Here is a 13,919-nt window from a genome sequence, read left to right as displayed (position 1 = left end):
CCGGTCACTTGCAGATTGAGAGCTGCCACATGTTCTTAAACAGCAAGTATTCCAACATAAACAGATGCATCCAAAAAAAAAAAAAGGTGTTATACGTAGAATGGCAAGAAAGTATTATTTTGTGCTTTAACTTCACTTTTATAAAGTTTTGAAGGGTCTGGTAAACCTACCGCTTATTGAACATCTGCTGTGTACCAAGCACTGTGCTGGGCTCTTTAATCATTATCTTCATCCTCAGTACAAGCTCACAGGGTGGACATTATTAATTCTACTTTACAGAGGATGGTGCCTCAAAGATCCAATGACAGGAAGTTGTCTAAGACCACAGAGCTACTCCACAGCTCAGCTCTGCTGTCCACACGCGGATCCTTTCTGCTGCACCACCCTAGGGCCTCTTCCATTGTCTTGGGATTCTGCTTTTGAAGATGGTCAAAAATATGTCTGAAGAAAAGAGAAAAACATAAAATCCTTATATTTACTGACATATTTGCTATTTCCAGGACTCTTCATTTCTTCCTGCATTTCTGAGTTACTTACTATGTGCTGTAATTTCTCTTCTGACTGAAGGTTTTCCTTTAGTATTTCTTATGAGACGGGCCTGCTAGAGACAATTTCTCTCAGTTTTTGTTTATCTGGAAATATCTTCTATTTCGTCTTCATTTTTGAAAGACAGCTTCACTGGATACAGAATTCTAGGTGAACAGGATTTTTTTTCTTTTGGCTTTGTCTCTGGGTGTCTTCTACCGCTCCTCTCCCTCCTCCTCCGTCTTTTGACGGGAAGTCAGATGTTATTTTTGTCATTATCCTCCTGTATGTAATACTTGCCTTTTCTCAGCCTAATCATGACTCTCAGTCATGATTTTCTTTTGGCTTTGTCTCTGGGTGTCTTCTACCGCTCCTCTCCCTCCTCCTCCGTCTTTTGATGGGAAGTCAGATGTTATTTTTGTCGTTATCCTCCTGTATGTAATACTTGCCTTTTCTCAGCCTAATCATGACTCTCAGTCATGATTTTCTCTGTGTCCTTGGATTTCAACTGTGTGTTGTTTTGATTTCAGAAATGATGTAGAAATGCCTCAAGACTTGAAAGATAAACAGACGTCCCCAGGTGGGCAGTTTTGGGGCATACACGCTTTACCAGTGTTAAGAAAAAAGGCTGAAAGTTTAATGGTGGACTTTCACACTGATACTTCTAAATGTAGAGTTTTTGAGTTGGAAAGAGGTTTACATCTCCGGATCAATCCAACTGCCCTCAGTTCCATTAAATAAACACTGAGAGTTAATTACGTAAACTAATTGCCAAGCAGTGTGTTAGATGCCAATAGTACACCCACAAATAAACCGCAAGTGCCTGAGCCTGGGTGGCTTTATGGCTAGCGGAGGAGACAGCCATTCACACGGGTAATCTCAGTTCAAAGACTTGTATGAGGCGGGAAGGTTTTAAAAAGCTTTCTGGAAAAGGTAATACCTGCACAGAATCTTGAATGATAATTATGTGAAAAGGGCATGGGGTCTGGTGAAGAACGTTCCAGGCAGAAGGAACAGCATTATATAAGCAGGGAACTGCAGGCACTGACTTTCTGGAACCCAAGGAATGTACAAGCGATGAGGAAGGCCCTGAATGCTATGCATCCGAGCTTCCACTTTTCCTGCAAGTCAGTGACTTTCAGGTGTGAAGGATGAAGGAGAGGCTTGGGCACCTGCATGGATGGTGATGCCATTCACTAAAATGGGAATTGCTAGCTGTAGAAAAGCTTGTTGTGGGGAAGGAATCAGAAAATACTAAAATACATAGGTAATAAGGCAGGTGTTAAGAGGGCCTGTGGGGAAAGGACTGGGGTAGGGCGCTCTTTTGTAAAGGGTGGCCAAAGAGGGCCTTGCTGAGAAATTTGTGCACAGACCTAAAGACACTGAAAGTGAGCAGTGACTACATCCGGGGCAGAGCAGACCTGGAGTATTCTAAGAGCAAGGCGGCCAGCGTGGCTGGAGTGAAGCGAGCAGGGTGGGGGAGTGGCAGTGGGCAAAGTAAGGGACGGAGCAGGGACAGATGCTGCAGGGCCTGGGAGGGTAGTTTGGATTTTACAATGAAATGAGAAGCCATGAAGAAGTCACTCCCTGTGAGCAAGGGGAGACATGAACAAACGTTTTTTAAACAGCAGCCTGGATTCTGAGTGGACAAAGGGAGAAGCAAGGAGAACCTTTAGGAGGCTATTGTAATCATCCAAGTGAAAAACAGTGGTGGCTTGGATCACGATGGTAGCAGAAGGGGTATTAAGAAATGATCAGAGTGGGTATATCTTAAAGGTATAAACAACAGGATTTACTGATGGGATTTGGATGTAAGATGTGAAAGAGTCAAGAACTTTCTGACCTCAAGGTATTTGGGAAAATAAATTGGCATGTGCTCAAATAGGGAAATGTATGGAAGAAAAGATTAAAGGAGAAAATTGGGAGTTTGTTTTTGGTCATATTACATTTGCTATGACAATTAAACATCAAAGTGGAGGTGTTAAGTAGGCAGCTTGAGTCTGAGTTCAGAAGAGAGGTCTGGGTGGGAGATATGAGATATAATGAGGAAATATGCTTCAGAGGTCTTAACCACAGGAGATCGGGAAGACAGGAAGAAACTAGCAAAGAAGACTGAGAAGGAGCAGTCACCGAGAAAAGAGAAATAAGAAAGAGCAATGTCTTGGCAACCAAGTGAAGACTAGTTTGAGAGAGTGATTGTGTCCAATGCAGATAGATACTATTATTATTTACCACACTATTCTACCTATTTGGGGAGATCTATTTCGATAAGACCTGTGAAGTTAGTTTGAGGAACCATTTCTAACATCACCTTTATTATCAAATGAAGTTCTGCTGCAGGGCACAGGGCACTGAGCCACTAGACACGACACCTGAAGGCAGACCTGGAGAAGCGTCAGAAGCACATTGGCGTAAACAGTTTTGTCACTGGCCCTGCAAATGCCCTCATCAGAAGCCCAATTGCTCTCCTGGAGTGAGCTTGGTGAGGGATGGCTGCGGATGCTGTAAAGTCTGTGCTAAGCAACCAGGGGACATCTGCAATGAGGCTGACATCTGCGACCCACACAAAGGGCTGTATTGTGACTACTCGGCAGACAGGCCTAGGTACGAGACTGGAGTATGTGCATGTAAGTGTCTCTTCTGGACCTGTTGGAAAAGCTGCCTGGACAGATTATTTTTTTAAATTTTCCCAATTGTTAATTTGGAGTGATCTGCTTAGTTTGGCTAAATATGAGGTGGGTTTAGTTTTCATGTACCAGTGGGACTGGCTTCATCCTATCAGACAACATGTGAAATTAGCAGATGCTTACACATGTTCAGAAATCTATTATTTTCATTGCATTGAAGTGATCTTGCATTTCTTCTCAGAAATGACAGAAAGTAGGAGATAATCATGTAAATAGTCTGACTTCTTAAAGTGCCAGAAAATGACAGCGTTTGTTAATACTGTCAGAAACAATCTCAATTCAGCCTTTTCTGTAACTAAAAAATAATCTTGCTTAAAACTATAAGAATGTCTATCTAGTATCCAAATGTATTACTTTAATCTCAGCCTTCCCAAATAAACACCAAGTTACTGTACTTTTTACTGCAGCAGATTTGTAGAAAAGAAGATGGGGTCACCCCTAAACCACCTCTCAGCTTTATGGATCTAAACTCTGGAGACTGATTCAGACCATCTAAACTTACAACACATTAACACTAATTCAGGCTGCCAAATTATTTAGAATAAAAAAACTTCTAAGGGAACAGAAATATTCAGATCAGCTGGGCATTTAATCACTCTGTAAAAAAGTCTACATGGGAAGACAAATTGCTACCAGCAGTTTGGCTATGAGCATGAATTAGAGTTGGACTGAATGTGCAGAGACATCAAGTTTGGTAGCCCAATGCCCTGGCCACACTATATAGTATTGGTTAGGAATGTGGGCTCTGGGTTCAAATCCTGATTACTCTGTTGAGTGACTTGATCAAATTGTTTAATCCCTGTGCCTCATTACATTCTATGTATTTCCTAGCTTACAGAGTAGCTGGGAGGACCAAATGAAATGACATAAAACCTAAAACACCTAGCACAATGGCTGGTATGCAGTAGGCTCTCAAAAATGTTTACTACTTTTGGGAATTCTATGCGGAAATCATGACCTATCAAAGACTCTGGCATTCAGGACAGCCCTTTCTCCCAAACTAGACAGGTTATTTCATTAACCTAACAAACACTAAGTGACCATTCACTACTGGGCCAGGCACTGTGGCCAGAAATGGGACACAACAGGGAAAAAAAAGAGATACAGGACCTGTCCTCAAAGACTCAAAGTTTATAAAGTCAGATCTTTGCACAAGTAATTTCACACAACATGTGATGAGCCTTCTAACAGAGCATAGCCATGAGGACGGGGATGGTGACAATCTATGTGGCCCAGACACCAAATCTAGCCCACAGCCTGCTTTGTAAATAATGTTAAATTGGAACACAGCCCATTCTTTACAGAGTCTATGGCTGCTTTCCAATGGCAGAGTCAGTAGCTTCAACAGGACTGCAAAGGCTAAGATATTTACTACTTGGCCCTTTGCTGATCCCTATCTAGATCAATGTTTTAAAAGCTTTTAGGTTTGAGAACCCCTTTACAGTTTTAGAAATTAATGAGGGGCCGGCCCGGTGGCGCACTTGGTAGACTGCGGCGCTTGGGAGTGCGGCGGTGCTCCCGCCGAGGGTTCGGATCCCATATAGAGACTGGTCCGCTCACTGGTTGAGCGCGGTGTGGGCGCGACACCGAGGGTTGCGATCCTGCTGCCGGTCGCGGTACGGGTGCGACACTGAGGGTTGCGATCCCGTTACCGGTCATGAAAAAAGACAAAAAGAAAAAAAAAAAAAGAAATTAATGAGGACGCAAAGGCTTTTGTTTATGTGGGCTGTATCTATTGATACTTAATAATTAGCAATTTTTAAATGTTTACTAATTCATTTAAAAAATAAACTCATTGCAAATTAATAGGAATTTTTTATGAAAAAAACTTATTTTCCAAAACAAAGAAAAATTTAGTGAGAAGAGTGGCAGTTTTACATTTTTGCAAATTTCTGTAATATCTAGCTCAATTGACGCGAGCTAGATTCTCACATCTGCTTCTGTTTTCAATCTGTTGCTATATGTTGTCCTGATGGAAATATATGAGGAAAATCTGGCTTCACAAAGATATGTAATTGGAAAAGGAAGAAATGTTTTAACAGGCTTTTTTAGATAATTGTGCATATACTTTTTTTGGTAGTATATTAAAACTTCACAAGTAATAGTTTCTTAAAAATTAGCTGCACTATAGAATCTGAAACCATATCGATGAATTTTCAACTCTGTGACATTAAAATACATTGGTTCATTCAAGATCCACTTGGAATGGGACTTTTACTCATGCATAATTTTGTCATTCTATGCACTCGTTCTTTGGAAAAGATCGATTTATTGAGTTATATAAATGTTCAAAATGTTGATACACTTATACAATATCCTAAAAGATCACATTAATCACTATCATTGTGTTTACTAGAGGCTGGGAAGAGGAGGGGCAGGGGACATAGGGAGAGGCTGGTTATTGGACACAAAATTACAGCTAGACAGGAAAAATAAGTTCTAGTGATGTACTGTAGTACTATATATGATTAACACAATAGGCATCTATAATTAACAACAATTTATTGTATGTTCTCAAATGGCTAGAAGAGAGCTCAAAGAGAACTCACCACAAAGAAACGATAAATTTTTGTGATGAATATGCTAATTACCTTGATCAGACCATCACATATTATATACATATATGGAAATATAACTCCATACCCCATAAATATGTACGATTAATACATTTCAATTTTAAAATAAATTCCTTTAAAAATTAATAATCACTCTCATCAGAAAGGTCTACATATAAAAATCTCAGTGGTGGACATAAAATTCTAATTTTTGCCCTAAAGCTTGAATTCTATGATTGGCAACAAATACTGTCAGTTGTTTTCCTTGATGTAACAGTATTTCACTGTTTGTTTTCAAGAAAATGTCTCCCAAATACCCAAGTCTGAATGACTATAGTTTTCACAGTCATTTCAAATAAAAATTCCCACTAAAAACGTGGTTAGTTTGGCTCACAACTTGAACAATAGTGTAGGTGCTTTTCCCCAAGACAGCTATTGCACTTTAGCACACAGAAATGCTGCATGTATGCTTCCTATAAGATTTAATAAAATTAATAACTTTTACTGTGCCATTAAGGATATTCTTAGGTAAAACTATTTTTTTTTTTTTAAATACAAGTCCATGGCAAGGAAAAATACAATGACTACTGGTACCGTTTGATTCACGCTAAGGTGTCAGCAGTTTTAGCCACCATTGCTTTTGCACCACCTGTGTAAATATCAACACAGCGAAAAAGGCCGATCACATCTTAGTATTTTGAAAAGAGTTTTGACCCTGTAGATTCCCTGAAAGTGTCTCAGCCACTACCAAGGGGTTGGTGGACCACACTTAGAGAACTGCTGATCCAGAAGGTCAAGAATGTCCCTCAGAGGAAATGAGTCTCCTTCAATCCTCTTTTCCTCTTTAAAATATCAGTTACCTTGCAGTATTGCAGTTAAATAAACTGCATTTCCTCAGTCATTCACTCATCCTGACTTCCTAAGAATATATCCTTGCCTATTGCTGAACGTCTGGGGGAAAACTCAGTCTCACCAGCATCAACTCATCTCTCAGATTTACAGTCATCCTCTCACTGCTGTACTTACAGTGATTTTTTATTAACTTTACTCCAGAACAAGGCCATTACTTGTTCTTAATTCTGGAAGTGACTATTTGGGGTTTTTAGCCTGCAATATAATGCCAAGGCCTCTTTTCAACCTTTCTACAGACATTCTCTGAAGGAAGTTCCGAATGGGGCCTAAGAAATTGAGAACTCTCTTTCATAAAGGAGATAGCAGTTTCTTCTAAGGTTTATAACTGGAGGTCTAGACAATTACACGTTATGTCTTCTTCAGCAGTTTTGCTCTTTTCTCATTTCAGACCTTGTAGGTGTTGGATGTGAATTTAACAGGGTACATTATCATAACGGCCAAGTGTTCCAGCCCAGTCCCCTGTTCAGCTGCCTCTGTGTGAGTGGGGCCATTGGATGCACGCCTCTGTTCATACCAGAGCTGGCTGACACTGACTGCTCTCGAGCTGAAGGTGGAAAGAAGTCTAATAAATCAAACTGTGGCCTGGGACCATTACAACAGCAGCTCTCAAGCTACAAAACAATGCCAGGTGCTCACAAGTAGAGCTATTTTACATGTAGGGCTTTTGGTGGAGTTCCTTCATATTTCTTTCATGTACAACAGGTACTCAGTAAGCATTAACTCATTGGTAGTCAGAGTGAGATTTAGTTTGAGTGTACCATCTTACTCAGTCTTTGCCTCAGGCAGGTATAGTCTAAGGATCTGAAAAGGAAACTTTACAATGTTTTGGAATTTTCTGGTAAAATATCCCAGTTTTTAAAAGCTCTGCTAGGTCAGGAAACTGTCCTACAATTTTATGTCTACTTATTTCCAACCTCTTCCCAGACAATAGTGTAGGTGCTTTTCCCCAAGACAGCTATTGCACTTTAGCACACAGAAATGCTGCATGTATGCTTCCTATAAGATTTAATAAAATTAATAACTTTTACTGTGCCATTAAGGATATTCTTAGGTAAAACTATTTTTTTTTTTTTAAATACAAGTCCATGGCAAGGAAAAATACAATGACTACTGGTACCGTTTGATTCACGCTAAGGTGTCAGCAGTTTTAGCCACCATTGCTTTTGCACCACCTGTGTAAATATCAACACAGCGAAAAAGGCCGATCACATCTTAGTATTTTGAAAAGAGTTTTGACCCTGTAGATTCCCTGAAAGTGTCTCAGCCACTACCAAGGGGTTGGTGGACCACACTTAGAGAACTGCTGATCCAGAAGGTCAAGAATGTCCCTCAGAGGAAATGAGTCTCCTTCAATCCTCTTTTCCTCTTTAAAATATCAGTTACCTTGCAGTATTGCAGTTAAATAAACTGCATTTCCTCAGTCATTCACTCATCCTGACTTCCGCGGTGCTCCCGCCGAGGGTTCGGATCCCATATAGAGACTTGGAAAAGAAAATGTCTTGTGCAAGCAACAAAGTGGACTCCCTGCTCCAGAACTTGTGGGATGGGAATATCTAGTAGGGTAACAAATGAAAACAGCAATTGTGAAATGAGAAAAGAGAAAAGACTGTGTTATATCCAGCCTTGCGACAGTAATATATCAAAGACAGTAAAGGTAAAGTATAATTAAATTTAAATTAATTATAATTCAATATTAAAAGATTCCTGAAAAAGTGTATTAGTCCATTTTTGTTGCCTATAACAAAATACCTGCAACTGGGTGATTTATAAAGAAAAACATTTATTGCTTACACTTTCTGAGGCTGAGAAGTCTAAAGTCCATCTGGTGGTGGTGACAGTGACTCAGGGGTCACACATTGCAAGATGGTGGAAGCAGAGAGAGCAGAGAGAGCAAGAGAGACTCTCTTCTTTTAAAGCCCTTAGAACCATGCCCTGACCACCATTTTTAATCCATTTACTACTGCATGGTCCTACAATCCAATCACCTCTTCAAAGCTCTGACCTTTTAATTACCATAATAGGATTTCCCATCCTCTTAACAGTCTCAGTGAGGGCTAAGTTTCCAATACATAAAACCTGGGGAACATAATTCAAGCTCCAGTGTGTTTTGGGGGGACATAATTCAATCCACTACAGTAAGTATGTGTATGTGGTGTGTTCTGGGAGGGAGGGATGGTGTTTGGTTCTTCTAAAAATAAACCACCTCATTATAACTCTTAAAGTCAAACTATTCAGAGGAAAACAGTTATTAATCTAGGTACACTCTGTGGGAAAAATTTTACCAACCAGAGATTTAATGTTAACCTGTTGATTCTGCTTAATAATGAGGGTCTTGATCAGCCTGATTTGTTGTGGTACACTTCCATGTATATTGTTCTTTAAAAGTAGATCCTTTTCAAATTCTAACTGCCCCCCGCCCCCATATTAATTGTATGTAGTGGAATCAAAGCAATGAATAAAAGATTTTGGTTGCTATACCATAATTATGAAAATAGATACTATGAACATCAGAGTAGAGAAATTCTGATCTGTTATATATATCACCAACTTGGAGGGGACCACGCCATTTTCAAAATGCTCTGTGCTTAGATGGTAAACTTGCCAAAGGTGTATAGTAAAATATTTACCCTAAAATTACTTGATATAGCTAGAGTTGGTTCTACTTGAACCAGGCAAGGTGACTGTCTCAAAAGGGTAATTTTTAGAAATGCTACAAAATTCTTCTCATTCCCAAGTTTCTCTCTATCATATTAACAAGTTGACAATTCAATTTTATAGGGATTGAGATATTTATCCATCTACTCACCCACACAAAACTGTCTGAGCTGTGTCAGGGAATTTACTAAGTCTTAGGTAAATAAACATTTAATAAGACATGGCCCTTTATACCAAATGCAACAGAAATTTCCATTTATTGTGGAATTGAGTAAAGGATAGATAGCAAAAAACACTGAGTGAGTCCCATAATATGTTGAAGCAAAAACAGGGAGAATGGACCTCTGGTGAGAGGGGATTTTAAAGGTAGAGAAGAGAGGGTGCTAGAATTCACTAAACAGAAACTATTATTAATGCCCTAGAAATAACTGTATCTGCGTGTTTGTGCTATAAAATGCTATACATAATTTTTCTAACCTGTTATAATCAAATTTAAAGAATGACTTCTTAACTGTATATATTTTTTCAGATCCCCAAAGGAAAAACATGCCAACCTACCTTCCAACTCTCCAAAGCTGAAAAATTTGTCTTTTCTGGATGCTCAAGCACTCAAAGTTACAAACCCACATTTTGTGGAATTTGCTTGGATAAGAGATGCTGCATCCCTAATAAGTCTAAAATGATTACCATTCAATTTGATTGCCCAAATGAAGGGTCATTTAAATGGAAGATGCTGTGGATTACATCTTGTGTATGTCAGAGAAACTGCAGAGAACCCGGAGATATATTTTCTGAGCTCAAGATTCTATAAAAACAAGCATATGGAGGAAAAGTTAAGGTTAGTCTATCATGTTATATAATCAAAAAATGAGAGTGGTTATAAAAGGGTGGTAAAACAAGAATGCCTAGCTATTCTCAGATCACTGTATTTTAAGGCATTAAAGGTTTTTTAAAAAGGTTCTCCTAAAAACATACATAAAATTCAAAAAACTTAAAATTGGACTCATTTCTAAAATATATCCTATAATTATGTAACACACACACACATTTGGTAGCACCTAAGCATTCCATATATAATGGAAAAATTATACAATTTACAAGAAAACATTTTACAAAATCTGGAACACTTTGTTAAAGATATGTAAAAAGCACATTAAAATTTAATCTAAAAGTTTTTATATCAAATACCATAAAAAACTAAATTTCCAAGATGAAGACCAAGAACAGTATCATTAATTTGCAAAGAAAAGAAACTTTAAAAACAAAACGTTCTAAAAGCACACAACAGATTATTTTGGCTTAAAAAGAGATTGCTCTGAAAAATTATTTCCTTAAATGATAAATCACCTATACATCTAAAATATAAATTATGATTAAAAATAATATTAAAGACTAAAACCAGAGATTATAGTAACTGGAATAATTTCACCACTTTTACAGCCATTTACTTCAAGTTTGGAAGACGATATCAAGCTTAGTAATGTTCTGTTCATTTGTATAAATGGTGACATGAAAAACAACAAGTAGCACTGTTGAAAAATATGAACATTTATTATTACAAAATCAACTGGTTTGCTAAAAAAGCAATGACATTTAAAAATAATTTAATACAAATTCTTTTTAGTGCAAACAAGTTGTTACCCGAAGAAGAAAAAAAACCACAATAGTTGTAATAAAACCTATCCCTGAAAAGTTAGTGAATATTACATGGAAATATTTATATTGTGTTCTTCTACTCTCAATACGTATTTTTAAAGAATCAAGAGAACTTAAGCAGAATATGAAAATATAAATTATAAATAAATACAAAAATATATCTGTACAAGATTTTTATTGAAGACATGATTATCAGTGTATGAATGCCTAAATATAAGGTTATAAATAAAGCAAAATATTGAAGAACTGCATTTTCTTAACTTTAGCAAAGACAACTGTCTGAAGTTAAGGTACTAAGACTTCACTAATTTTACACACTAGTATCATCAACGAATTGTGATTAAATGAAATCACTATTCTGACCAAAAATACTTCCTGGTAAGGGCCGACCCCGTGGCGCACTCGGGAGAGTACGGCGCTGGGAGCGCAGCGATGCTCCTGCCGCGGGTTCGGATCCTATATAGGAATGGCCGGTGCGCTTACTGGCTGAGCGCGGTGCGGGTGACACCACACCAAGGGTTGCGATCCCCTTACTGGTCACGAAAAAGACAAAAAAAAAAAAATACTTCCTGATAATATAAAAAACAAATTTGGTTTTCTGAATCACAAAAATGCTGAAACAGAAAAGTGACAAAAACAATGTGAAATAAAGAAAAAGTAAACATTGCACATTTTGGGGGTTTCTTTTTACACAGCTACGCTTAGTCTAGGTAAATCTTGCACAGGCATACTTCCTGTGGCATCCAGTTGGTTATACTCCTGTATGAGTGCTGATACAGAGGACACAGCTTCTGTGAAACAGCTTTCCTCCATCCCTTCAACTTGTACATAGTGATGAAGGTGAGCCTATGAATAAAAAAAACCCTAATATTTACCATTTTAGGAACTTTAACATGTGCAATTGTCCTACACAGTAAATATTCTTTATTAAAATTATAGTTTATTTACCTTTACACTGGAAATGAGAACTTGTATCAAATAGAATGTTTTGCCTAAATTCTATGAACTTGTGAAATTTCTCATTTAGAGGAAAAATAGTATGAGTAAGCCTCTCTTCTTCAATTATAATTAGTATAACAAATATACTATAGACAAGATCATATAACTATACATATGTAAATATAGATAAGATCACTACTGATTTGTAATACCATATTTCTTAAGAACACATCTTAAGTAGACAAAATAAACTCATACAGTTACAAAGGTGTATAATTACCTTTTTCTTGTAGAGCCTCATGAACCTCTCCCTCAGTTCTAGGAAGACAGGCTTCACACATGTGTTATTTGCTAAAGCTAATAATGAATGAGAATGGCCCACAGGAGGTACTGAACATAGGCTGGTCTTCCAGCCTTCTTGATTCCAGGAGACAAACCGAAGAGAAGGCTTTAATCTGAGATACAAAAAAACAAATGTGAGAACTAAGGGACTAAAAATATCTGCCATATTATGGCAGCTCACATTAGTTAAACTAGGACATTGCTGATGGTACCATTCTAATAGCTTAGTTTATATTAAATTATCTTTTTTTTTACTATTAGCAGTATCATGGTACAGTCTGATAGTAAACTAGGATGCATTTAGTAGGGCATTAAATTGGCTGTGATGGTGATTCAAAAAGCTTAAGATTAGAAATCTGGAAATAAAAAAAAAAGAATGTATTTTAATTTTCCTAACTTTGTGATACAGTAGAATAGTTTTCCTAAAAAAGACTGTCAATAAATAGTAAAAAAACTTAGAAGCACTGTAGTACTAGTGGTGGTAATAATAAAAACAATAACATCATCAGCTACAATTTTCTGAACACTTTCAAAAATAAAACATCTCGATTATATCATTTAGTACTCATAAATAAGAACTTTGTACTATTTTCATTCTCACTTTACACCTGGAGAAAACGAGGCTCAGAGAGGCTAAGTAGCCTGCTCAAGGCCACACTTCAGTAAGCGGCATTGCTAGAATTTGAAGAGAGGCAGACTTAGCTACTATGCTACACTGTTCCAGGCAGTACACATAAATTATCTTGAAAAATATAAACCAAACCTTTCAATATTTCTGCGAAGATCTGAAATCTGTACATTTCCTCTAACCATGAGGGCACAGGCGAGGTAGAGACTATGTTTGGGGTCTGCCCGAATTAGCTGGTGATCTTTACTAAAGGCATCTGAAAACATTTGATCCAGTCTAGAACAATGGAAGAGTCACTGTTTATACAAAATATTATATCTTTCGTCTATGTATAAATATAAAATGAAAAAATAGTCATCTATAGGTAAATAAGCTTCATATTAAATATTATACTAACATTAGAATACATTATATACATTCTAAATATCAAAATACATTAAACATTCTAAATATATTAATATTGAAAATTAATATTTTCTCAAAGGAATTTTGATGCTGAATATGAGAAGAGAGGAAATCATGTAATATCTATTGTATCTATATATTTTTTGGGGGAAGCTTCTGCAGCACATTGGTGATTTCAGGTAGCAACAAAATGTTGACTACAGCATTAGAGAGTTCCCTATGTAGTACTGATTTCTGAAATTTGCATCATTATTACTTAGTTAAGTATATTTATCTGCTTATAGTATCAGAATTGTCAAAACTAATTAAAAGCCTACATTAAGAAGATTACTTTGGCTCTGTAAAACATATTATTTCATAAATTAGTAAATAATAATTTGGAGGAAACTATCTAAGGATGATGTGAGCCCTGCCTACAAAAGATGAAACTCTGTAGCAGTGTTCCTAAAAGGGGAGAATTTTAACAGAAGTCTTTTAACTAAAGGATAAAAGATAAATAAAAAAATTGCCTTTTATCCTTCACTTAAAGAAAGATAAAGGTGACTGACAAAGTTTAAGTCTAACAATATTAAAGACCTGGGGATATGGCCCTACTTTGGTTCTTAGATCCCATTT

The 13,919-nt window shown here is 37.2% G+C and overlaps 2 protein-coding genes and 1 long non-coding RNA gene across 4 annotated transcripts in view; 1 reads left to right on the top strand and 2 right to left on the bottom strand.

Moving 5' to 3' along the window:
- LOC103599729 overlaps nucleotides 1-675 on the bottom strand; it is a 1,472-nt gene extending 797 nt beyond the window's left edge. The window contains exons 1-2 of one of the 2 annotated variants that reach the window (XR_551317.1): nucleotides 538-675; nucleotides 171-441 (exon numbers count right to left, since the gene is read on the bottom strand). This is a non-coding gene — a long non-coding RNA (uncharacterized LOC103599729). Of the gene's footprint in view, nucleotides 1-170 lie in introns of both variants that reach the window. The other variant, XR_551316.1, reaches the window with a different exon arrangement.
- The window catches only part of WISP3 (WNT1 inducible signaling pathway protein 3), a 26,982-nt gene that overhangs the window by 1,536 nt on the left and 11,527 nt on the right, over nucleotides 1-13,919 (top strand). Inside the window, 5 exon segments of the mRNA XM_008583884.1 lie at nucleotides 2,855-3,152; nucleotides 7,068-7,307; nucleotides 7,649-7,666; nucleotides 8,158-8,333; nucleotides 9,864-10,172. Coding sequence (XP_008582106.1) covers nucleotides 2,855-3,152; nucleotides 7,068-7,307; nucleotides 7,649-7,666; nucleotides 8,158-8,333; nucleotides 9,864-10,145 — 1,014 coding nt within the window. The 3' untranslated portion in view covers nucleotides 10,146-10,172.
- TUBE1 (tubulin, epsilon 1) overlaps nucleotides 11,538-13,919 on the bottom strand; it is an 18,149-nt gene continuing 15,767 nt past the window's right edge. The window contains exons 11-13 of the mRNA XM_008583887.1: nucleotides 13,035-13,175; nucleotides 12,210-12,384; nucleotides 11,538-11,836 (exon numbers count right to left, since the gene is read on the bottom strand). Of these exons, the coding sequence (XP_008582109.1) occupies nucleotides 11,678-11,836; nucleotides 12,210-12,384; nucleotides 13,035-13,175 (475 nt within the window). The 3' untranslated portion in view covers nucleotides 11,538-11,677. The remainder of the gene's footprint in view (nucleotides 11,837-12,209; nucleotides 12,385-13,034; nucleotides 13,176-13,919) is intronic.

This window comes from Galeopterus variegatus, unplaced genomic scaffold, assembly GCF_000696425.1.
Source record: "Galeopterus variegatus unplaced genomic scaffold, G_variegatus-3.0.2 Scaffold3070, whole genome shotgun sequence".
NCBI classification, from domain to species: domain Eukaryota; kingdom Metazoa; phylum Chordata; class Mammalia; order Dermoptera; family Cynocephalidae; genus Galeopterus; species Galeopterus variegatus.
Note: the sequence above shows the minus strand (reverse complement) of the source record. Positions and strands in the feature narration are given on the sequence as shown.